General features: G+C 37.5%; 1 protein-coding gene across 1 annotated transcript in view; it reads left to right on the top strand.

Moving 5' to 3' along the window:
* LOC129726590 (ATP-binding cassette sub-family G member 4-like) overlaps positions 1-26863 on the top strand; it is a 102942-nt gene that overhangs the window by 30400 nt on the left and 45679 nt on the right. The window contains exon 2 of the mRNA XM_055683485.1: positions 8849-9484. Coding sequence (XP_055539460.1) covers positions 9093-9484 — 392 coding nt within the window. The 5' untranslated portion in view covers positions 8849-9092. The remainder of the gene's footprint in view (positions 1-8848; positions 9485-26863) is intronic.

Raw genomic sequence — 26863 nt, 5'->3', positions numbered from 1 at the left:
TGTGTGTATGTGTGTGTGTATGTGCAACTTTTTTTTCTCACTCACTTTTCTCAGAGATTGCTGGACCGATTTTCATAAAATTAATTGCAAATGAAAGGTCTAGTTGCGCCATAGGTTGCTATTGAATTTCATTGTAATCGGATTTTTAGTTTAGAGGTTATGTATCAAAATGTAAAAACCACGAAACATCAATATCTCAGAAACCACATAACCGATTTAAATAAAACTGATTTCAAATGATCGGTCTGTCTCCAGAACTCTCAACTTTTAAATTTCGTTATGATTGAACATATGGTTCAAAAGTTATGTAAAGAAAAGTTAACCTGAGATTGTTTAAACTCACTCATTTTTCTCAGAGATGGCTGAGCCAATTTTCTCAAAATTAGTGTCAAATGAAAGGTCTAATTGCCCCATAGGTTGCTATTGAATTTCATTGCAATCGGATTGTAACTTTGTCCGTTGTTCATAAAAATGTGAAATCACAAAATGGAAGTAAAAATATTGACTATCTCCTAACGATCACTGGCTAATTAAAAGGTAGAAAAGCGATCCAAATGGCCGAATGTCATATACTACTCGACTCAGTTCGACGAATGGAGCATTTTCTGCATATATGCATGTATAAGTGTATATGTTTGTGTATGGGTGTGTACGTGTGTATGTGCACCTTTTTTTCGCACTCACTTTTCTCAGCGATGGTCTGACCGATTCTTTCTATCTTGGTGTCAAATGGAGGGTCTATTTGCCGCTTAGGTTGCTATTGAATTTCATTGTAATCAAACTATTAGTTTTGGCGCTGCGTCAGAATGTGAAAAACGCTCTTTCATCTCAGAAGCTATCAACATAGTTGAATTAAAATTAATGGGCTTTTAAACCCTTAAACAATGAATTTCATAATGTTTAAACATGTGGTTTGAAAGTTATAGAAAGAAATGTAACCCGCAGGCTGTTTAAAACTATAGCTACGATCAAAATATGTGGCCTCAACATCATTTAAATTTGATATTGTACTATTTTAATGTTTACGGCCTTGCTCGGGATTGAAGTTGAAATTAAAAGTCATATCTACACGGGTAGAAATAAAATCTCGAAAACGGGCAAAATGACTCATGATTTCATGATTTGGATGTATTTTCATGGTATGAATATACACCATGAGTAAAGACTCATGGAATCATGAGCCAATTGTTCGTAACGCACCCCGTGCGTTACTGCTTTGCTGACATCATGAGCAATTTGGATTGAAACCATGATTTCTGGGTCATGAAATTTGACTCATTTGGCTCATGAAATCGGGCGTTCAATTTATGAATTCTCCCTTTGACTCATGGAACCATGATTGTGATTCATGAAATCATGAAATGCGAGTCATAAAATATAGCATTTGGCTCCGGGAATCGAGTGTTTGATTTATGAATTTTTGCTTTGGCTTATTCTAACCCATGAAATTATGAGCTGAACTCGTGAAATCATGAGTCACGAGTCATGCAATTTAGCATTTGACTCCAGGAATCGGGTGTTCGATTTATGAATTCTTGCTTTGGCTACTGGAACCTTGATTTTGATTTATGAAATCGTGAGTTGCAAGTCGGGACATATAGCATTTGACTCATGAAATCGGGTGTTCGATTTATAAAACTTTGCTTTGATTTAGGAAACCATGAATTGAACTCATGATTGATTGGGCTAGTTTCATAAAATCATGATTTGTGCGATCCGATTCACGAAATTGCCCAATCCGCACGAGAGTCACAAATAAAATAAGACTTTTTTCTTACAATTGTCCCCCGAATGTTTTAAAAATAATATGGAAATAGTTTTTGTACGCGAGTAACCATTACTTTTTATAGAAAAACTTGTGTTAGTTTTCTTACAGAAGACACTAGCGCTATGATTATAAAACGAATTTTTCTTTTATTTTGTCTCTGTGATAATTGAACTAAAATTTATTTATTCTTCTCTGAAGGGTCACAGGCGAAATTATTCCACTTTTGAAATGAAATTATTTTTTCCATTATGTAGTCACGGTGATAATTTGAAGTACAAATGGTATGTTGTCTTAGAATAGTCACTAAGTCATTAAAAGGTACATTTAAATTTTTCTGATAACTTCATGGTCACTTCATAGGAATAGTTTCCCTTGTTAGTCACTGTGACTTCTGTGAGAGAATATTTGTCAAAAGTTTTGTTCAATAGAATTTGTGACCTTTTGAAAAAAACTTATATGTTATTAACATTGTCGCAGTAATTTTGGTAATCATCTCTTCTAGTTTAAATAAACTTATTAGTCACCGTGACTTTTGTAAAGAATATGTCAAATGTTGTTATGAATATGTGATCTTTACAAAAATTTCGCGGAATTTTAGTAACTATCCTTTTTAATCAAGTAGCTTCGAAAAGATTAGTTACAATTAATAAGGTCGCATATTTCTTGAAACTAACGTTCGATTAGTCTAAGAAGAGTATTAATTGATGTTTATTGAAGGATAAAGAAATGATCCATAACCGTTATTAGAGGAATGCATCTTTTTTACGAAAGTCACCAAGAATTGGTGACGAGCACCTAAAGTTTGTTGGCTCACTAAAATGGAGGCAATGCTTGACGAAAGTAGTACATATATTATAAAATTAAACCATAATATGATTTAGAAGTTTTCCTTACTAATTTTCATATATTTTGTAACAAAATTACAACAAGAGTTATCCATTAACAGACAGACGCTTAAAAAAACAATAAATTTCATTTTTAGTGTTTCTAAAATATTTATAATTTTACGAATACTATCTAAAACCTAATTTTTGGGAAGGCGCGCGAAAATTTTAAGGGGTAGGCGACATACTTTCTCCATGAAATGGGATTGCATTTGAAAACAGCTTTTGGCATTCATCGCAAATTCAACTTGTTCTATGTTATTGGTAATATGTACTCGTCAATCATTTCTAAATTTTATCGGCGAAATAAAAAAAAATAAATAGCAATGTTTGGGAGTTGGTCACGAACAGTATATTTTATTTTAGAACTTTGTCACGAAAAATATTCATGAATGTGTTGATAAAAATACGACTCGCGATGACAACTTAAAACAAAATTAGAAACGTTTCTGGTTTCTCCTATAAATATCACACAGTTGAAAACATGTAAATGCAGAAAATTGTAAGCCCCGCCATTTCGACGCTTTTTCAGCATTCCTGACCATTTACAGAACATATTCCTAATACGAATATTAATCTTCTCTTAAAGGTCCTAAAGGTGTGCGGACTGGGTGTACATTTAATTTATGAAACTTCACTTTGGTTCATTAAATCTTAATGTCATGATTTATCGATCACGAAACTGAAAATATAATTCATGTGATCTTGCGTTCCACGAATGAAATTAGACATTATATTTGAATTCGTGTTTTGGTTTATGAAGTCAGTAATTTATTTCATGAAACTACAATTAAAATTCAATAAACTTAGGATAAAGTTCATAAACTTTGAATTGGATTCATCACTCTGATAAGTTGGAATTTGATTCATGATTATGAATTACTGAAATTACAATTTTTCAACTTAAAACTAAAAATCGTAAAAGATCAGATTTTGTTCACGGTCTTAAATGCCAAACCGTTACGGGTTTGAGGATTTGCGTTTGTAGTAACAAGTTCGACAGTCAGTATTATTTATGATTTGCACGGCATAACAAAGTAAAACATAAATTAATAAGTTTTCTTTGGCAGCTTTTCTGCAGCAGTATTATGCAAAAACCTGCCAAAGACGTTCGAATCAATTTATAATAACATTTCAACCATTTTTGATCGTTTTTCCTAACGGATTTTATTTTTTCTGAAAAAAGTACTGTAAATCTTTATCGATGACATTAGAGAACACAAAATGTTTCTTATCTATTTTTTTAAATGTCATTTGCATAGCATTGCATTTGCACTTTGCATAGATGTTCTTATGGGCTGAAGATGTCATTTTGTGCTATTATTATTTTTTGTTTTTGGTCACGAATAATTTGGCGGCATCCATGAATTACGTAATACCTATAAGAGGGAGGGGGGATATATTTTTTGGCATTACGATTTGTTATATAGGGGAGGTGGAGGTAAGATCAGCGTTACGTAACAAAAAATCCATGGGGAGACTTTCCAAATATGAGCATTTTTATTTGGCATATTCTTCTACAGCGTTACGTAATTTTTATTAGGGGTAGGTTTTGGCGTTACTTTTCGTTACATATGGGAGGGTGGGGGTCCAAAAATTGGGTTTTTAGCGTTACGTAATTTATGCAGGTTGCTAAGGCAATCGACGAGACAGGTGCGGTCATCTCAGTTAGTTTTCAACTTTTGATTTCAGTTAGTTTTCAACTTTTGACAGCCTTAGGTATGTTCGAACGGTCGTAACTTGGATGCAACCCTGATCGAAAAGCACGAAAAACAAACGATTGGTTGTTCCAGTATGATCAGTGACAATCCTTTACCCAATAATAAAATATCACTTTAGATTTTTTTTTCCGACATTTGAAGATTTTGTGTTTGGTTGTGTTTTGGTTTTGTAACTTGAAAAAACAATTACAAACGTACAAGCAGTGAAACGTCACCCATGGATTGCCTTATGGATGGTTAAAAAATATTTTTAGAAACAGAACGGTTTGTTTAATCGGTGTGACGTCTTCAGAAAAGTTGCAGATAACAGTTTTATCTTACCGATAAAAGTATACACAAAAAAAATTATTTTGCAACACAAAACAAGGAAAACAACTTGTTTTAAAGTTTTTTTTTAACTACAAATGGTTTATGGTTGTATGCTCCAGTGTTGCTAAACTCGCTCTAAACAAGTATGCGATACTCCAAGTAGTGCTCTCACCGCTACCGAAATCACACACACAATGGAGTACTTCCACCATTCGAACTGTCTCTCGTTCTTTCACACTTCCTCCATTTCACACCACCGAGTGTTGACGCTTGCGAGTTTTCTTCGCTCCCGAAACCATGGACACAAACTCCTGTTTACGGTCTTATTCGCGTGCACTCCCCTACTCGCGAGCACAATCAGCCAGAAATAATTGTTTCAAGACGCATCGGAATGGCGTGGCGTGATGCAGCGGATCGATTATAGTTAGGTAAACTGTGTAAACATAGTAAAAGCTGTTTCTATCAGATGCTTAAATGTTTATAAGTTGTCATCAAAATATCGCCTCAAATTCTCTCAGAAAGCAAATTGTGAACATCATGGACATCCTGAATAGTAGAACTAATGTTTGACGTTGATGGTTGCTTTAAACTGGGCTCCTTCGCACAATAATGTGGAAAACATCAACAGGGTCTACTTATAAAAAAGTTGGTCACTCAGTTATTTGTTCCTTAATGCACATTTAAATTTCGAGCTCGTACTGAGACATGAAGATCATATCGAATTTACAATCGTCTATATCAAGGCACCCCAACATTTTGATTAAGGTGTAATGAATGAACGACAAAATTTTAACTCTTCAATTGACTATTTAGTTCATCCTTAAAAGGACAATTAGTTTTTTAATTCAATTTAGGATATAATGCTGATCCCATCTCTGTGCTACTCCTGACATTAAAAGCTGTTTTCGGACTAAAAATTTGACGACAGACACATTTTGGTTGCCAACACCCCCGTTCGTGTGTTGCCAAAATACGGCAGTTTTTCACTGGAGGAATTATCGCTACCGCACATAAGCAGCTTTTTACTAGAAAAGGTAATACCGTTACACTTACCGCTGACGCTGCTACTACTACCGCTACTGGTACTCGCTATCGCTGCTGCCCGCTGCTACATAGTTAGCACCCATCCTCCACTAGTAAACTGATTGCTTTTTCAAGACTTTTTAATAAATTTTGTTTTATTTCTTGTTATTTTAACACTTTTCAATAACAATTTTCAATAATAGGGTAGCGAAAGGCTTCGGCAGGTTTTCTGCAGCAATCCTAACCACTGCCGAAGCCGTTCGCTACCTACAATAGTTCAAATAATCAAATTACAATTGTCTGTATTTGGGGGCTCATGCGTGGATAATTTTCAATTGATTGCTACAAAAATGACGGGAATGCGTTGGAAACTAAGCGGCTCATAAGCATTAAAAAACTAAAATTTTGTCCCCTTTTCCGTTTTTATATTTTCATTTCCACCCCAATTTAGCCGATCTTCCTGAGAAATGTAGTTCTACGTAAAAAAAACAAGTCTTTATTATGCTCAACTTCAGTGATGTGTCAAGATAGTTTACAGTTCCAAATTTCCGCTAGCGAAATTTGCCAGAAAACCTGGTTGGAGAACACACAGGTATTTCACCAATCTGCAGTTTACAGTTCATGCGAAGCGAATACAACCACCACCTAACTGATTGGGGAGCGGGGGTGATAGATGCAACCGATGAATCATTGAAATCGATCGAGTTACTGCCGCGGCTTGCAGAATTACGTACACACCAGCTGTTTAAATTGAACAGCATTCGTTGGCACAGCCGGCACATTATTTAGTTTTTCGGCAAAATAGGCACGGATTCTTCTACCGCCTAATTTATCTTTACAGGCGGAACAAATAAGCATTGCCTTCCCTTGTGCGAACAAATCCTTGTGGGCACGACCGTTGATTTCACAACATTGCTAGCCGATGTGACAAAAGGCATCGCAGAAACCGCGGGGCACTGGTTTCAAATCAATAATAGGCAGATGACACTCGCCGCACAGCTTCTTATCCATCAATTCTAGCAGCAATCGTATGTTCTCTGCCACAGTTGTTTCAGTTTCAACCGCACTTGATAATACTGTGTTGAGTAAATTCATGCAACCGGACACTCGTCTTATGTTTTATCAACACGTTCACTCGCGAAAACCTTGTTTTGCACATGAAATACGCTAGTCCACCTACGGTATCAATCACGGTTTCTAAACTTGCAATCACTGAATATACCGGCGCACAGTTTGACAGATATGTGTTACGTTTTTAGCAGTCATGAGTCGTATTAATAAAAACGCTCTGAGTAGCTCATGATATTCAGAGTCCAACTCAAGGTACCATGAGTCGTGACTCATGATTCTATGAGTCCATGCGACAGCGATGTGTTACGCTTTTAATAGCCATGAGTCACATTCTTGAAAACGCTTTTCATAGCTCATGATATTCGGGGTTTGCATCATGATATCATGAGTCATAGGTCATGATTCTGTCGGAAAACAACATTCATGATTTCATGACCTGAAAGGTCATGAAAACGGGAAAATATTTTTACGGGAAAATTTTTTTACTTAATATTTTTACTTTGTATCATTTCACTTTTTACCTTTCTCCTAGAAAGATATAGCAATCACTGCAAAAACTAAAGATATTAAAGTGCTCAAAAGGGCCGAATGTCGTAAATCATTCGACTCAATTCGACGAGCTGAGCATTTTCTGCATATGTGTGTATGTGTTTGTGTGTGTGACGCTCTCCCAATCTCACTAGATTTTCTCAGAGATGGCTGGACCGATTTCAATGAAATGAATTGCAAATGAAGGGTCTAGTTGCCCTATAAGACCCTATTGAATTTTATTGTAATCTGATTTCTAGTGTAGAGGTTATGTATCAAAATGTAAAAATCACGAAACATCAATATCTCAGAAACGACACGACCGATTTGAACATTGGTTTCAAATGAACGGACGACCTAAAAAACCCTTAACTTTTGTATTTTATGAAGATTGAACTTGTGGTTCATAAGTTATGGAAAGAAACGTGTTCTGTTGACTATTTAATCTCACTCATGTTTCTCAGATATGGCTGAACCGATTTTCATAAAATCAGTGTCATATGGAAGGTCTTGTTGCCCCATAAGACCCCAATGATTTTTTTTTTGCAAACGGATTGTTACTTTGCCTGTTATGTTTAAAAATGTGAAATCCAGCTATGAAAAGAAACATATTCCAAAAACTTCTTGGACTCATTAACTTTTCTCAGAGATGGTTGACCCGATTTCCACAGAATTTGTATCAAATGAAAGGTCTAGCTGCCTCATAACACCCTATTGAATTTTGCTGTAATCGGACTGTAACTTCGTCTATGATGTATCGAAATGTGAAAATCACGAAACTTCATTATTTTGGAAACTACACAACCGATTTGAACAATATTGGTTTCAGATGAACGGGCTAGTTAAGGGTTAACTGATGAGTTATGAATATTCAATAATATACCTGCTTTGATCGATATGGCCTCAACATGATTTAAATGTGGTATCGTACTATCTGAACGTTCCCGGTATCGCTCGTGATTAAATTGTTCGAAATTAAGATTCATTTCTTTTATTTCGCTATTTCTTCAGCACTAACATTACGTTAAATTTCATATTTTATACTTTAATTACAACATCAATATTTTAGAACCCAAAGAGTGAATATACCTTTATTGGATTTAAGCATTCATGTAAATCTATTTTTACAAATAATAAGTTTGAATGAGAAAGGCTGAGTCTGACCGCTAGGTGGATTAATTTAGGTTTTTTAACTTAAGTTTCTAGCCTTTTTATTTTTATTTCCTTATGACAACACTCGATATAATACTCCAACTTTGTTTATAAAAAAAAGTTTGCTGTGTGATAGATGACAGCACAATCATTAGAAAACATCGACTTATGAAATGATAAACCAATTTCTTTTCTTTCAACTCTCGCATGCCAGTTGATTGCTCGTCATGATAGAAAAATATACTTTGCTTCTAAACCCATTCCATAACCAGTTGTAAAGCTCCAGAACGGACAAAACAAATGCGACTTGCAATTAAAACATCGAAACGCGAGAATCGTTTTTCTGCCACACAATTATCGTATATTTTCTCTGTCTCGGTTTCACTTTGCAGAATTGCTTTCATTCAGTGCGGTTCAACGGGCAACCTAATTAACACACAGAGGAACATTTGATAACAGACCCGGTGACATCCATTAGTTGTGTCAGTCGTTTGTCGAAAATGTACTGAAGGTGACTAACCAAGGGCCACGTCAGGCCTTTCGCAACCAGCAACACACGCAATCGTCAAAGTTGCGCGATTTAGAACTAGCTAACCTTAGCAAACCAGCGCCGGATTCGATTTGGCACCTGCTTATATGGCCGACAGTGTCGCCACCAGTGACAGCGCCATGTTGACAACGGTAACAAGTGGAGGGGCAGCTGTTCCCGCAGGACATCATGAGTTAACCGAGGTGTCAGTGGTGGACATTAATGCATCGTTAACTGCCTCGGCCCCGCTACTGTCAACGCCCATGTCCTCCGCTGCAGCGTGTGTGGTAAGCTCCACGGTTCCCCAAGTGACGGCAGGCAACCATCAATCGTCCCAAGCGGCAGCCCTTTTGGCCGGTGCCGGTAGCGGTGGGAATCTCTTCGGCAGCTTATCCAACAGTGCGGATTTGACCGCAGTGGCGTACAACTCGTACACCCAGAATGTGCGCTGCCGTTCACCACCGACGCTGGTCGACAATCTCAAGAACGGAACGATCGGGTGAGTGAAAGTTTTCTGTTGTTTTTGATATGAAATTGTTGGTAGAAATATGCAAAAACAAAAGCCTTTTCTGTGTCCCCATTTGAAACGCTTGTTAAATCGAACTGTGAAATAATATGGAGAGATTTCACGCAAACAGTTGAAAACACGTGAAATAAATAAATAAAACAAATTTAGATATCTTTTTGATACGGTCCAAAGTTTTTTTTCTATTTTTTTTATTTTACAACTCGAAAGCTATAGAATCGAGAACAAAGTTTTGTCTGCTAAAAGCAATATGGAAATTGTTTTGATTTTCCTAAAACAATAAATAGATAGTAGTAATTTAAAAAATTCCGCTACATGAAAACAATGAAAACGCATGGTAGTTTGACACCAAATTAAAAAAAAAACCTATGCAGTGAAAATGAAAAAAAGCTTTGTAAATTGACATGAAATCCCTCCAGGAAAGAAACATTCAGCACTGATCGACGTCATATATAATCAATTGTTTATCGCATGGTACCATCGGGCAGGAGGGCCACACGTTATGGTAATTCGATTGTTGATGTATTGGAACGATATGCTGAAAAATATTCACATTCGCATGCTAATTGATTTAACTTTACACTACCGCTTTTGTTCGTATAAAACAAAAATCAAAAACAAATCTAGTGCTGACTCTCCATAACTTGATCGGCTTAAAGTTTGAATGAAAATTGCGTCGGATTTTCAACCACTTATTTGCACATCTTCATTTTTGTAGTTCATGCAGATGATTTATTGCGGACATTTGCTCTGCATTTCACACTCGACTCTGAGGTCTGAACTTCTGAGACACGTTTTGCATAACGGCGCTAAATCATTCAGTCTTTCTTCTTGTCATGTGTCCTTGGTAGCAAACATCCTGCTCTTTCCGGAACGGTAAACTCTCGTTTCGTTCGCTTTTCCCATGCACGATGTCTCAGGCCTGACTGCTACTACGGAAATGGAAAAGAAATCATTCGGTTAAAACCGGTGACCTTCTGTTGACTTGTGTCGGCTGTAAAAGTCCACTTGCTGCACCATTCGAGATATATGCACTTTCTATGAACGATTTTGTAGAATCAATTATCCTAGAAAAGGTCATAGGAAAAGTGCTGCTAATGAACTTTTTAGTACGAAGACAGCCAATTTAGAAACAAATGCTCTCTGATCTAGCCATAATTCTATCAATACATTTTTTTCTTGACAAAGCAAGACTACTCTTCAATTGATAGACTATGCCTCCCTACATTGTCGAAGAAACAATGTACCTTAATTGCACTTGGCGCGATTTCCGCATTTTTGTGTCATTTCTCGAGTGCCCGTTCTGTTTCACACAGTGCCGACGCGACTGACACCGCTAAACGTCGCCTCTCAATTTTTTTTTTCTTTTTTTGTGCCTACCCAGTCCTGCTTCAGGGCATGCACATGAACCAGCAATGAGGAAGCCATTTAGGCCATAGATGGGGAAACATACATACTTCGCAGACCTTTGTATGTTCGGCAGTTGCCAGTGGCGATTCTTGCTATATCAAAGCTTTCTTCGGGTTAGCAATTGCATCCTTGCTGGTACTAGCCCACTGAAGTGTGCACTTTGTGCGAATAGTCACTAAAACTGCTTACGTGAAGAGCACAGACTAGTGGAACCATTTAAATTAACGCTCATGATGAGGCAGCACTTCTGGGCAGGATATAAATGATCTATCATATAACGACCATGATCGTGAGAAAAGCTTTTTCAATCTGGCTTGTGACTCAGATTCGGACTTCCCAAGGACACTCAATTCAGCAGATTTAGCTACAGAATAAACGTGCTATCGAATCTGCACATCATTAGCCATATTTAGAAAGCGAAAGAAAAATTACTATCGTCAAACGAAATGACGTCGTATCAGCAAGTCACCCTCTTTAAATTGATTCTGATGCTAGACAATTAAACGATGAAACCATCCACAATTGGACGTATCTCATGGCAAAATTATCATAATTGTATAAAATAAGATTAAAGCACATCGTTAGACGCACTAAAAAAGTTACTCAACTCGTTTTTTTTTTTATGTTGACTCGTCAATGAAGTCAGACAGTATGCTAATTTTAACTTGAAGAGCAAGATCGCGCCAAATCATCGATGGTCGAATATCGACCATTTTTGATTTGAATGAAACTTTGCACACGTATTTGGCTTAGCAAACTGAGCATTTTCCACAGATGGAGCGATTTTTCACACCCATGAGTTATATTCTAAAAGGGCGTATGCATTTTGGCATAGGTTTTATTCGAAGCATTGTAGCCCAGAAACCGTTGGTTGTATAGAAAAACTGTCTGAGAATGAGTTGTAGGGAATTGAAAATGCACCATAAAAAAATTATACACTGTACAAAAAAAAATTTTTTTGACCAAAAAAAATTTAAAATAAACATTAAATTTCAATTTGAAAAAAAAAAGAGTTGAATGTTTTTCTTATTTTTTCTTATTTTTTTTTTAAAAACTTGACGTTAATACGCAACTTTTAAAAAAAGTCCAGGATGGAGAAATGAAAAATAATTTTTTTATGGTAGATTGATTTTTTTTTTAAATTCTAATTCAAACATTTTCCAAAATATTTGTATTCTGATGATCTTAAAAGATGCAGAGAGTCATTTTGAATCAAAAATCTCTTGGTAGTAAACATTCTAAAGGCATCGGTTTTCGAGCTATTTTAAATTTAAGCTCAATAAATAATTAATATTTCGGAAAATACACGTATTTTTTAATTTGTCCATGGTTATCCAGCAAAAACCATACGTTCATTGGAATGCTCCATCAAAAATATACAATTCATTCTTTGACAACAAAACGATTGGTCGAACGGTTCTCAAGAAAAGAGTTAAATGTTCTAAGTGATATAAATATATATAAGAATCAAATATTTGTTTTATTATCTTAGGAACATATTTTTTTTATGACATAGATACTTTACAGAACTAGTTTCACCTTATATTTTATATACATCATAAGTTTGCTCGAATGTTTTATAAAAATGTTTTATAAAATAATATGTTTGTCGTGCAACACTACCTACTTGTTTACTAATAATAACTGTATGTAAAGTACGCAACCAATAACTACTGGGTCACCTAAAATATCTGTTTTCGTATATAAATACAATTGCACTACTCCAGATGTGTTAGTAACAGTTTGCATTTTGTGAAGATGAATAAAGTGAAAATGGAATCAAGCTTACGCAAATTAAACGAAAACGTTATTGCAAAATTAAATATATTGAACAGTCAAGCTCATTTTGATATGTCTTTATCAATTTGTGGTTCGTGTAGTTATTGGAATGATAGTCAAGTCACCATTCATCCCTTCGTTGTTTACTATTCAGAATCTGGAACACTTAAGAATATCAGCTTCATCATAATATCGGAAGTACTCCATCATGATACTGTGTTCATGATAAGGTGTTCATTGCCAAATTAATAAGTTTTTTGAAAACGACAATAGAGTTGAAAAAAGCGATATTAATGTCTGATGGAGCTGCCTCACAATATAAAAATAGAAAAAACTTTGCAACAAAATATAACGTCGATGCAGGGTGGCATTTTTTGCGACTTCTCATGGTAAAGGCCCATGCGATGCAATTGGTGGCATATTAAAACGAATGGCAGGAAATGCAAGTTTAGCTAAAGAACATGAACATCCCATTACAAGCGCAAAAGAATTGTATGATTGTAATAAAAATTCATCAAAAATGTCATTTAGTTGGGTATCATATGAAGAATATGAACAAAGAGTAACAGAACGGAGCAATATTTTCAAAATATCTATAATGATAGCTGCCACACAAAAGTATTACTCTTTTGTTCCGACTTCAGAAAATAAGATACAAACGAAGCTGTTTTCAAAAGATGACGAATCATTTACTTTTTTTTTTTTTGTTCATCTATAATTTATTTGACACGACACAAATACAATTTAATGTTTAACGGCGCCAATTATATCTGATAGCTTACTTTCTAAAGTATCTTAATAACTAAAAGCAAATTTTTTATCCTCGCTGCCGACTACGAGCTGAAACTAAATCTAACTTAAAGCTATAATATTTTGCATTAAAAACACTGGTTTACTGTATGATGGTTTTCATTGCCATAGGTAAGCAGCATATTTAATTTGTTCCGCTGCTGGGCCAAGATATTACGGACTGGCTTATTGGGTTGTCTCCCTCGGGCCTTGAGAGTATCGTGCGGGTCTGATCGCTGTTTCCGGATCCGGGGTCTTAACGTGTTCTTGTCGTTAGGTTGGATGTAGGCGGAAGGGGATAGGACTAAACTGGGGCGTGGATGGATTTCAGGAAAACGTATATAAGGGACATGTAGGATAGGTCACGGCTCGCCAAGACATCACGAACAGGAACAGCCGACTGCCTACCTTCGGCCTGCAGGGAAGCTATTAATTTAGACCTGGCGTCACGGTGTACAGGGCATGACCAAACAACGTGCTCTATGTCGTGATAACCTTCACCACAGGCACAGATACCACTTTCCCCGAGCCCAACACGACGGAGATGCGCGTCAAATCTATAGTGATTGGACATAAGCCGGGACATCACGCAAATGAAATCCCGACCTACATCCAACCCCTTGAACCACGGGTTCGTCGACACCTTGGGGATTATGGAATGTAACCACCTTCCCAGTTCCCCTCTGGTCCAAGCATTTTGCCAACTGATGATCGTATTCTGACGTACAAATGAGAAAAATTCATCAAAGGCAATTGGTCTTTCATTAATTCCACCGTTTGTTGCGCCCACCTTAGCCAAAGAGTCCGCTTTCTCATTGCCCGGTATCGAGCAGTGAGAAGGGACCCACGCTAAGGTAATCTGATACGATTTTTCGGATAAAGCACTCAGATGTTCCCGTATTTTCCCCAGGAAATACGGAGAGTGCTTAACATCTTTCATTGATCGGAGTGCCTCAATGGAACTGAGACTGTCCGTAAAGATGAAATAATGTTCCGTGGGCATTTTTTCGATAATCCCTAGGGTGTACTTAATTGCAGCCAATTCTGCGACGTAAACAGAAGCAGGATTATCGAGCTTATGCGAGACGGTTAAGTTGTTATTGAAAATACCGAAGCCATTGGACCCATCAAGAAGTGATCCGTCAGTGTAGAACATATTGTCGCAGTTGATGTTTCGATATTTATTGGAAAAATTTTTAGGGATCTGCTGCACGCGTAAATGATCCGGGATTCCACGAGTTTCTTCTATCATGGATGTATCGAAAAACACAGTAGAATCCGAAGTATTTGATAAGTTGACACGATTTGGAATATTCGAAGAAGGGTTAATATTTTGGGACATGTGATTGAAATACAATGTCATAAAACGGGTTTGAGAATTAAGTTCGATTAACCTTTCAAAATTTTCAATCACAGGACGGTTCAAAACCTCACATTTGATAAGAATGTGAGAAGATAGGCTCCAGAAGCGGTTTTCCAGAAGCAAAGAATGTCAATTGAAACGGAATCAAAAGCCCCCTTAGTGTCCAAGAACGCAGACGCCATTTGTTCTTTGCGAGCATACGCCAGCTGAATATCTGTTGAAAGCAACGCAAGACAATCATTCGTCCATTTGGCACGGCGGAAGCCAAATTAAGTTTCTGATAGTAGACGATTTGATTCGACCCAGTGGTCTAAACGACGGAGTATCATTTTTTCCATCAATTTCCGGATACAGGATAGCATTGCAATCGGTCTATAAGAGTTGTGATCAGAAGCTGGTTTCCCCGGTTTTTGGATGGCGATCACCTTCACTTGCCTCCAATCCTGCGGTACAATGTTTTGCTCCAGGAACTTATTGAACAAGTTCAACAAGCGCCTCTTGGCATTGCCGGGTAGATTCTTCAACAGGTTGAATTTGATTCTATCTAACCCAGGCGCGTTATTGTTACAGGACAGGAGGGCAACTGAAAATTCTGCCATCGTAAAAGGTGATTCTATCGCGTCGTGACCCGGAGACGTATCGCGAACAAAGTTTTGCTCAGGACCAGAGTCCGGACATACTTTCCTGGCAAAATCAAATATCCACCGACTTGAAGACTCCTCGCTTTCGTTGACCGTTACGCGATTCCGCATTCTTCGGGCTGTGTTCCAAAGAGTGCTCATCGATGTCTCCCTCGACGTCTCGTTCACGAGCCGACGCCAATATCCGCGTTTCTTTGCTTTACCCAGGCTTTTAAGCTTGGTATTAAGCTCCGAATACCGTATATAGTCGTCGGGTATACCTCCCTTCTGGAAGGCCAAAAACGCGTCGGATCTTTGCGTGTAGACATCGGAGCGCTCTTTGTCCCACCACGGAGTTGGAGGCCGTTCTTTGATCGTTACGCCGGGATATTTCTTCGTTTGGGCTTGCAACGCGGCGTCGAGGATCAAGCCCGCGAGGAGGTTGTATTCTTCAAGTGGTGGATGATGTTGAATCGACTCGACCGCTTTTGAAATCATTTCCTCGTATAACTTCCAATCGACATTCCGTGTGAGGTCATACGGAATGTCAACTGGTCACATGCGGGTTGACCCGTTAGTAATTGAAATAAGAATAGGCAAATGGTCGCTACCGTGGGGATCGAGGATTACCTTCCATGTGCAATCCAACCGTAGCGACGTCGAACATAAGGATAGATCCAAGCGCTTGGGCGCGCTGGAGGTTTCGGGATACGTGTCATTTCACCGTTGTTCAAAATAGTCATGTCGAAGTCATCGCAGAGGTTATAGATTAAAGAGGAGCGGTTATCATTGTAAGGGGAACCCCAAGCCACGCCATGAGAGTTGAAGTCTCCCAAAATCAAATGTGGCGAGGGAAGAAGTTCTATTAAATCAAAGAGCAACCGTTGCCCAACCTGTGCTCTGGGAGGAATATATATTGAGGCAATACAAAGCTCTTTACCTTGTATTGTCATTTGACATGCGACAACTTCGATGCCTGGAATCGAGGGGAGGTTAATACAATAGAAAGAATAGCACTTTTTAATCCCTAGAAGTACTCCTCCATATGGGGTGTCTCGATCAAGGCGAATAATATTAAAATCATGGAAGTTGAGATCAATATTTGAAGTAAGCCAAGTTCCACAAAGGGAAAATGCATCGCATTTGTTTCTATTGATTAAAACTTTAAATGAATCCATTTTTGGTAAAATAATTCTACAATTCCACTGTAAGACAGAGATAGAATCCTTCATATACGCAGATGAATTAGGCATCGAAGGTTACAATCGCTGCAAGGAGGGGCCATTGGGCAGTCAACTGCTTCAAAAATGATCTAACTGTTGGGAGGAATGCTGTAAGAAAAACTTTAATTGGATCGGGTATATTGAAATTTTCAAAGATCCAGTCCACAATGTCAGAGAATTTCACAAATCCAGAGTTTGTTTCATCAACTGGGTGTGCAAAAGGAACAACTGGGGTTTTAGATGTTTCTGGCAGTGCTGGGAACTCCTTCTGGGACTTTAAATTTGCAAGCCCAGGAGGAGTTTGCTTCGGTTTTTCCGCAGCACTGTTTGGTTTGTTTGTAACTTTCATTTCACTTTGGGAAATCTTAGGACCTTTTCGGGGAAGTTTAGGAGAGGAAATAATTTTCCTCTTTCTAGACGCCCCAGGATTGGCATAAGATGTTCCCGCTGATGAATCGTCAGAATCGGTTTCATCGGAGGGCAACAGATCAAAGGGGTTCGATGTTATGGTAGAAGTGGTCACGGTCTTCTTCAGCATCTCAGCGTAAGAATGCTTTGAACGCTCCTTAAGTGACCGCTTGATTTTATCTCTGCGCTGCATGTACACCGGGCATGTGGAGAGCTCATGCTGATTTTCCCCGCAGTGAATACATTTTTCAGCATTTACACTGCAAGAATCGTCCGCATGAGTTTCTCCACACTTGCTACATCGTGCCTTATTGCAGCAGTAGGCGGCTGTGTGGCCTAGCTGCTTGCAATTGGTGCAATTCATGACACGGGGTACATACAATCGCACAGGCAGACGAACCCGATCGATCGAGACGTGGCTAGGGAGAGCAGATCCGGCGAACGTAACACGAAACGAGTCTGACGGAGTGTACACTTTTGTGCCGTTGACAAGAGACACAGACCGCAATTGCTTGCAATCTATGATCTTTACTTTTACGTCGTGACACAAAGCATTTTTGAAGCAGCCAAAACCGCTTACCAAGATACACTCGACCGACAGACTCGAATCGGTTATGACACCGTCGATCTCCACGTCTCGTGCGGGTATATAAACGCGATACTCGCGTGTGAAAAGCTCGGAGCGAGCAATAGCGTTGGCCTGTTCCAGGTCGCTGACCACGACACGGAGCTTGTTGGGTCTGACCTTGGAGATTTCGGTCACGGCCTTGTACCCCTCTGTCAGGTCTTTCGAAATCTGCAGGATGTTTAACGGTTTCGATTTCGGTCCTGCTTTTGGCCGAAAGAAAACAGTAAAACTGCCCCGAGATCCGTCCGGGTAAAGCCTGTGGCGAGGGGGGACTGGAGAATTAACAGAGGAAGGGTTGGCAGGAGGGACAGGGTCGGAGGGGTTCGGGGATGGTGGCACGGGTTTTCTCAATGAGCATACATTTAATTTCCATTTTTGTTTCTCGGTACGTGTTTTTGTTTTTGTTTCTCGCACACAAAGAAAAAAAAAACAAACTTGTCTCTATCGTGAAAAAAAAAACAAAACATTTTAAAAAGGCCCTAAATCATAATTAAAGAAGTTAATATATTTTCCTGTCACTCGCCAAAACCTTGATAACAATTACGCAAAAAGCGTGAAATTGAGTTCTTACCATTTTAAGTTATTGAAATAAACGTTATTTCTTAAAATATATGAAGTTATGTATATATATGGAGCTAACCTAGCATGAGTTTTATCGATTTAATCGCATTCTCAGCATTTAAAAATGCCATGTTAGATGAAATTGCAGCAAATACTAGAGTTACTATTCCATCTACTACTTATTTTAATGGTATATAACAATTCCGTAGTCCAACGTCATGCGGTCGTGTCTTGGATACCACCTTCCTACTTTTTGTTATTATGGGTTTTTATTTAATCGGGGAGCAAGTTGTATCTTCGAGGTCCTGTGAATGTTATGCGTTTTTGTCCAAGGGTTGTATTTGCTGGCACTAAGAAGGTGATTTGCTTGCCTTGTATTGTGAGGATGTAAAAATCAATTATTATGCCTAGAACTATTGTGTTTTAATGTCATGCATGAAAATACTCGTTAGAAGCTCGCATAATGCTCGAGTTGCTGGATGCTGCTTGTTCTCGACTCCGCTTCGCTGTTTGCTGCTTCTTATATGTCTTTAGACCTAATCTTACCTTGGTACTGTGAGGTGATCCTACTTTTTTTGGCCACATCCCAAACTGAGACACTCTTCCTAGTGGTGTAAGTACGCAAGACTTTATGGCCCAAAGTTCCGTTCACCGGACTGGTTTCAACTTGTCCTGAAAGCTGCAATCTGCACCATACTTCCGTAGCGCACCTTTCATTTTCTTCAATTCAATCAGCGAAGCGTCAAGCATAGTACACCTTTTGTGCCTGATAATTCGACGTTTTTCCGGAGAAATGCTGAAAATCGGAGAAAAAGATAAAAACCGGCGCTCAAAATACACAAAATTCTAGGTTGAACTGTAAACAATAAAACATACAGTAGAGATCAGCCCCAATGGAATACCCTATAATTAATAAACATTTCCTTACATTAACACTTCTATTTTGCTTTAAATGTCCTAAAAAACCCTTTGCGGGCCAACATAATTTTGGAAAAAAAACTCTAGATGAGAGCTTGGACAAAACAGCTTCTTCCGGATCAAAATAGGGTAAAGGACCAATATCAAGCAAAAAAGGTCACAATTTTGGTTAATTTTTTTTCGATTGATGTTTATTCAAAGATTTTTTTGTGATGGACGATATTACATATATCCGTAAGACAGCTAGTTAATCAGAAATTTCGTTTCCCCCGTTCTTTGAAACTTTCGATACTGATCAAAACTCACGAGCTTAAGTCCCATTTCCTTCAAACGATTAATCCGTTTCTTACCCTATCTTGAGATGTGCTTTGCGCCGAACTACCGTAGTAGAAGTTTTCCTCATAGTTCGAGTGTGTTGTTCAATTCTTTTTGAAAATCTATATAATAATTCCCCAAAGAAACTTCTTGAAAACTAATTTTTCCGTGACATTTATTCAAATATGAAACATTTAGTGTACTAATATTCAAAAACTAGTTGAAGCAGTTGTTTTTGAACCAACTAAAAATGTATAATTGCCCTTAATCAATACAGTCAAACATATGCTCAGATTGCATCTAAATCCGGTATCACTCTAGCATTCGGACCCTAAGCTTCTCGACGATAATCGGCATTGTTATTGACAATGATATCTGCTTTCAGATTCGAAGAGTCATACCTACTGGAAATAAAACGCCATTCCCCGGGCGCCATTAGTTTGGTGTGTACAATGTGCAATTGTACCCAGAGCCAGGTCAATCGTGGAACGCAATTAACGGCTGCTCGCACTCCAGCTGAGTCGAGCCATAGCGTGAAGCAGCCAGGGGGGAGTCCCCAGCATCGAAATACTCTACCCGGACGAAATTGACGTAATTTTGTGCACCATTACTAACCCAAACAGTCTGGACTCTGCTCTGCCGCACCAGATCGGCGGAAATTATTTGAACGCTTCAATGCAATAATTGCACTTGATCGAAGAGATTTGCACGGCGAAATGGTCATCGATGTCGAACTGTGGGAGATGAAATTGCAAAACCGGTTTCATGTCTACCACTAGAATAACGTAAGCAGCGTTCATCACGTCCGAGGGGTATTTTTGGCCAATCTGCAGATCAGCAAACTTCACTGTGCATTTGACGGTTTGTCAGAGAAATCAATTAAACTCAATTAAAATTAAATCAATGATGCATCATCGCGCAGCCGATCCGATAGTGGTCTAGTTTGCTATCGGCAACAACGAAAAGAGCGTGAAAATAAATGAAGAAGTAAAAAGAACAATCACCTATCAAACAGTTTTTTAGTTTCCAACTCAAATCGATTCGATAGATGATGACACTACAGATTAATTTAACATTTCTTCAAAATAATTCCTGACCAAATTTTACACTTTTATAAAGTTTAATCCAAAAATAAAATGCATTTTTCCTGAAATCGCGTTTTGTTTTAAAAATTATTTTGTTTTTTTTTTTAATACTCTGTAAGATGGGCAATCTTACTCCTACTATCCCCAGTGTGAAAATGTGTGAATAAGGAAGTAATATTTTGATATATCAAACAGTGTTTCACGTTTGATTCTATTACTAAAATTCTGTAACAATTATCTATTTTAATCTGAAATAATGCTTCAAACGGCTGTGTGAAATGGCATGAAATCCCTCAATGACAAACCATCATTGTGACCGTTTACTCCATAATTAGTGGAAAAAAGTATCACTCATCAGTTAATTCCGCTATATTTTCTGGGAAAAGAAAGAGAGAGAGCGAGTGTGTATGTGTGTACGAGCAACGATCATTCGCTGCTGTTTTAGCTTTCAACTTACTCTTCTACTTCCATCAAACGATACTAATCAAATGATGACAGTGGCATTGAAGCATCCAGCGGCAGTAAACTGCGGTGTCATCCGAGTTCAGCCCGCGTTTGGCTCGTACCGCCAACAAGCGCCTAGATAGCAGTTGTTTTGGTGAAGTTCGCGCGATCGGTCGTCGTACGAAGCTGCCGCGGGTTGATCTGCGCTTTGTGGCATGCGCTCTAAAGTGCACTTAGGTTCGTGTGTGTGTGGAAATAACAGATAGCCTGCGGGTCGCAATTTCGTGCAAACAGCCAATTATGTCAAAAATCATTAAACGTTTTAGTGCCAGCCTCGAGGACGATGATCCTCCATATGAGGAGCTGGAGAGTTTACCCCCCAGGCGGGCACCACTGGTGGAGATGAGTTTCCCCCCGTCCGGCGCTAGCAGTCTCGATGCACTGGATGCATGCGGTCAGCGTTTACCGGTTTACCACTTCAGCTGTGATAATAGTTATAATTTAAGCTATCATAGCGATCATCCCAGCAACCAGCAGAGCGCCGTGGATAACGAAAGGAGATTTCCGGAAGTGTGGATCAGGAGGTACTGTTTTTGCCGGGATCTATTTTTAATAGCTATGAGCTAACCTTTCTGATTGTTATAAACCAATGCTATTGTAGTGGCGCTAGTGGATAGTGCAAACACTGAAAATGCAATCGAGTTAAATATGCTAAGAGAGCTGCTGCTGCAACTATACAACCGGTCTGCCTTTTCTCACGGTGATGCTCGGAATTGAATTTCATGCAGGTCAAGTGGCAAGCTCCGAGTTAATAAAACAATGCATGAAAGCAAACACCGGCTCGAACCAGCTCATGGCCGGTCCCCGGTGGAGTGTCGTTTGGAAACTGGAGACCGTTTTAGAATTTTATTATCGCATAAGTTATTTCATGCAATTGATTCTTTTAAGTAGTTTGTGGGTTTGTTTATTATTTAAGAATTAGCCAGTCTTCAAAAATTGCAATTATTCTCGAGAAACAAAAGCCACACTATCGGAACAGCACATTCAATTGATTTTTTCAATTTCTGCAAATGAGATTTTTGTTTATTTAAGCCAGCCATTGCTAATCTGAATGAAACTTAAGGATGCATTTCAGGTTACGGTCCTTTACTCCTGAATAACGTTTCGAAATATTTATAAATTGACTTAGGTATTTGTCGAATTAGGGTAGGAGTTATGGGCTTTACTACTTTTGATTCACTTGAGGACTCGATATAATTTATCTCACCTGAACATTGAAGATTTGTTGTTCACGTGCGTTTTTTTTTTTTTTGTTTGCCATCTTATGAAATATACAATTGTTGACCTTCGAATAATCACATTTTCGTTGCAATACAAGTAGCAAATAACGCGAGCAATTTAAACACTTATTATTAACTCTCGTTAATTTCGGATAAATATTAAAATAAATCTCAACTCCAACTAATGTTAGATTTTCATCAGCATGATAGTGTTTGATGGTGTTTTGTTGCCAAAACAAAACATGATTGTTTGCTTGTGGTGAAACGGACTTTTGTTTCTACACACCAAACGACAATCGGGTATACAAACGAGCATCTTGCACACCTACAGAAATGCCATCACTACTATCAATTTCTCTTGAAGAATGCGGTTTACGTGTCAATTCATAACAAATCTTGATTTTTTCTGCCGATTCAATATTTAACGCAAAATCGAGCGGTGCTTAGGACCCCGAGGTCCTAAGAATAAATAATGAAAATATTTGCAGAAAGTTCCATATTTTATTTTGATAGTAGACAAAATTATACGTCTTTGCAATTTTTATGAAAAACACTTTCATCACAACGAATAGTAAAGTTACATACAAAAACTTTTCTTATTATGTTCAGCCCTTTTCAAGTTATTATTTATTGTTGATTGACAACAATTATGAATAATAATTAAATTTTGCAAAATTATACCAAATAGAATCTACTTTTTTCAACAAATTTTCATTCAAAACTAATTTTGCAGGTGCGACATTTCTCTTCCTAATATAACACCTAAAATTAACAATTCTGGTAAAAATCACAAGATATAGAAGTATAGCATGTATAGAAACAAGAAAAGTTTTAACTTATACCTTGCTGACCCGGTTTCGCTCATTTTTTTATTAATTTTATTTTTAACATTATAAATTGATTACACATTCTTTCAAATATTATCAATGCAATTTGTTTCAGCCTGCAAATGCATGACGAATCAGGCATTGAATACAGTCAGGTTTTTTTACCTCCACGAGAAACTATACTTAATAGAAAAACACGGTAATTTGAAAAAACGCGTAAAAAACCGTGTGATCCAAAAATTCACGTGAAAAAAGCGATATTCAAAAATCTACTCAAAGTAAGCCTCCAAGAAAAGCTTTGAAAAAAATTGTCATCTTTTACGGTCATTCCGGATTCTTCGGAAGCCTCTTACTCAATAAACACTTCGACGTTTTTGGTTACCAAGCCGCGTTAATTCGAAAATTCGCGTAAGAGTTTTGAACTAACGCCGTATCGCGTATAAAATCCGCGAAACAAAAAAGTGCGTAAAAAAATCTGACTACACATTCAAACTCAAAAAAAAATTTTTTTTTAAATGATTGATTTTACCGAAATGAGAACATCCCCGACCTTAAATTTACACAAAAGTATTGTAACTTGTAATACATTGGTTTTAAAATGTTTTACGTCTAATCTTATCCCATCACATAGCTTTGTTTGTTTGAAATTTCTATGCATGGTTTCAAGAATGGTTGGTTACTTCTTCGTGATCATTTTGACAATCCACTTTTTTATTCCAACAAAATGTTGATTTTCAAGAATATCGTTCTGAATAATAAAATTTAAATCGTCGACATCTCTGTTTTCATGACTCGTTTCTAGTCACTGCACATGATTCTAGAGGCTAGCCGATATTCGGAAACAACTTTGTAAAGAGTTTCTTCTTCGTTGATATTTGGCAGCAGAAATGTTGCGGAAACGGAATTAATCAAATGAAAATGTATCGGATTTTTAGTTTAGAGGTTATGTATCAAAATGTAAAAATCATGAAACATCATTATCTCAGAAACTTAACAACCGTTCTGAACAAAATTAGTTTCAAATGAACGGGCTACTCGAAATACCCTTAACTTTTGAATTTTATAAAGATTGAACTTGTCGTTCAAAAGTTATGAAAAGAAACGTGTTCTGAAGACTGTTCAATCTCACTCATGTTTCTCAAAGATGGCTGGACCGATTATCATAAAATCAGTGTCAAATGGAAGGTCTAGTTACCCCATAAGACCCTATTGATTTGTTTTGCAATCGGACTATTGCTTTGCTTGTTATATTTAAAAATGTGAAATCCAGCTATGAAAAGGAACATATTCTGAAGACTACTTGGACTCACTTACTTTTCTCAGAGATGGCTGACCCGATTTCCACAATATTAGTGTCAAATGAAAGGTCTAGCTGCCACATAACACTCTATTGAATTTTACTGTAATCGAACTGTAACTTCGTCTGTGATGTACCGAAATGTGCAAATCACGAAACTTCATTATCTCAGAAACTACACAACTGATTTGAACAATATTGATATCAGATGAACGGGCTAGATAAGGGTTCATTATCTCAGAAACTACACAACTGATTTGAACAATATTGATATCAGATGAACGGGCTAGATAAGGGTTAACTGATGAATTATGATTGAATACATGGTTTCAAAATGTGGCTGCCCTATACGTTCCCATTTCATTTGATTATAATCGAACTTAAGCAACCTTTATTTATTAAATTGTTTATTAAACAACGAAAGTCTATTATCTCATAGATTACCCGACTTAACTAGTGTAATATGAACGAGTCATCTCTCAAGCTTACAAATAACAAACTTCATAACAATTTGATATGTAATTCAAGAGTTATGGAAACAAAATAAATTCAAAGACTATTTAAAACTATACCTGCTTTGATCAATATATGTGGCCTCAACATAATTGATATCGTACTGTTTGAGCGTTCCCGGTATCGCTCGTGATTAAATTGTTCGAAATTACTAGTCATTTCTTCTATTTCGCAATTTTTAAGCACTAATATTAAGTTAAATTTCATATTTTATACTTCAATTACAACATCAATATTTCAAAACCCAAAGAGTGAATATACATTTATCGGATTGAAGCGTTCGTGTAAATCTATTTTTACAATTGATTGAGAAAGGCTGGGTCTGGCCTCTAGGTGGATCAATTTAGGTTTATTTGTATTATTCTAATTACCTTTCCCGGTCCCAAAAATCCCTACATACAAGTTTCCACGACGATTGGTTCAGTAGTTCTCAAGGATAAGACAGTAAGAATTGCTTTTTATATGTTTAGATTCGACCTGAACTGCTGCATAACGTTTGCATTAAAAAATTAGACAAAAATTTCCGATTTTCATATCAAGAGATCCGATTTTCATATCCGAGCTATCATATCAAGAGATATCATTTAAAGAACATTGGCCGGGTTCAGGATGATATCTGTCGCTTTTATAAAATGGAAAGCGAGACATCGGAACATCTGCTGTGCAGTTGTGGTGCATTATTTAAACGCAGATCAAGGTTTCTTGGGAGTGGCTGTTTACAGCCCAAAGAGATTTGGTCCTTGAATCCTGGGAAGGTGATTGGCTTCATAAACCATATTCTACCTGACCTGTGAACGGAGAAACTTACAGTACAAAGTGCCTGCCAAAAGTTGCGTCGTTCATCAAGAAGTATCATAAGGGCGAAGACGCGGTCTTTCAACCGTATCCGGCGACTCGAAGAGATCGTTGGAGGCAGCCATAATGTAAACACTGAGCTGTATTGCCCGGGTACAGGTTTTGCGTAGCAACACGACACGACGTCTATCCGACACTGATTAGCGGCTGTATATCGATGTGATACCCAAGACGGCGAACCCGTCCAACGTCCCCAGCTGCGTCCAATTGGAGAGTTTCTGCGAAAACCTGAAGCTCAAGTTCTACTCCAACAATGCAGCGAAAACTGAGGAGAAATTGATAATCGAATCGAAAAAAGAATTCAAAAACATGCCTACACGCATATTTTCGTTCATTATTGCGAATGTTCCGGTTAACTACCTGAAGGCCGCTCGCAAGGGCGTAGAGTTTTTTCGCAACCAAGCTAATATAATTTCCTTCCATGGGAAATTTATCAAACTCAATTATCTGGCTTAGTTTCTTTTTATCGCCATCCGAAACGTTAGATAAGATACTTTTATAATACAGTTTGTATTTGCATTCACTATCAAAATAATGCATTAGGTTTCATATATAAAATTGACAAAAAAACCAATATTGAACGCAGAACCAAGCTAGAATTTGTAAGTAGGCAATGTATGTAAAATGTAAAATAGTTGACTTAATTGAATAATATAGTTTTCCCGAGGATAATGCCAATCGGTGTCGAAACGTTGGACTAAATTAAATAGTTTGTTTTAAAAATCGCAGACCGCTTAGCAGAAAAAAACAAAAAACTTTCAGACTTTTGTTGAGTTTACTTCTGCCCACTTCTGTTCAAAAGTGATTTTCTTGTTACTTCCAAAATTGTACTTCATACATTGGAAGTGACAAACAAATGAAACATCGAGTGGTAAAAAAAACAATATTGTAATATCGATTTGTAATGGTGAATTGAGAACTGAATACCGATATTTGTTTTTGGTTATTATATTTTTTTTTTTAGTTCAATACTCTCAACCCTCTAGTGCACAAGTTATTTTTCAGACGGACCTCGGTACAATCACTATCACATTTTT

The sequence above is a fragment of the Wyeomyia smithii genome, chromosome 3 (assembly GCF_029784165.1).
Source record: "Wyeomyia smithii strain HCP4-BCI-WySm-NY-G18 chromosome 3, ASM2978416v1, whole genome shotgun sequence".
Classification (NCBI taxonomy): Eukaryota; Metazoa; Arthropoda; class Insecta; order Diptera; family Culicidae; genus Wyeomyia; species Wyeomyia smithii.
This window is presented reverse-complemented; position numbering and strand designations above follow the sequence as displayed.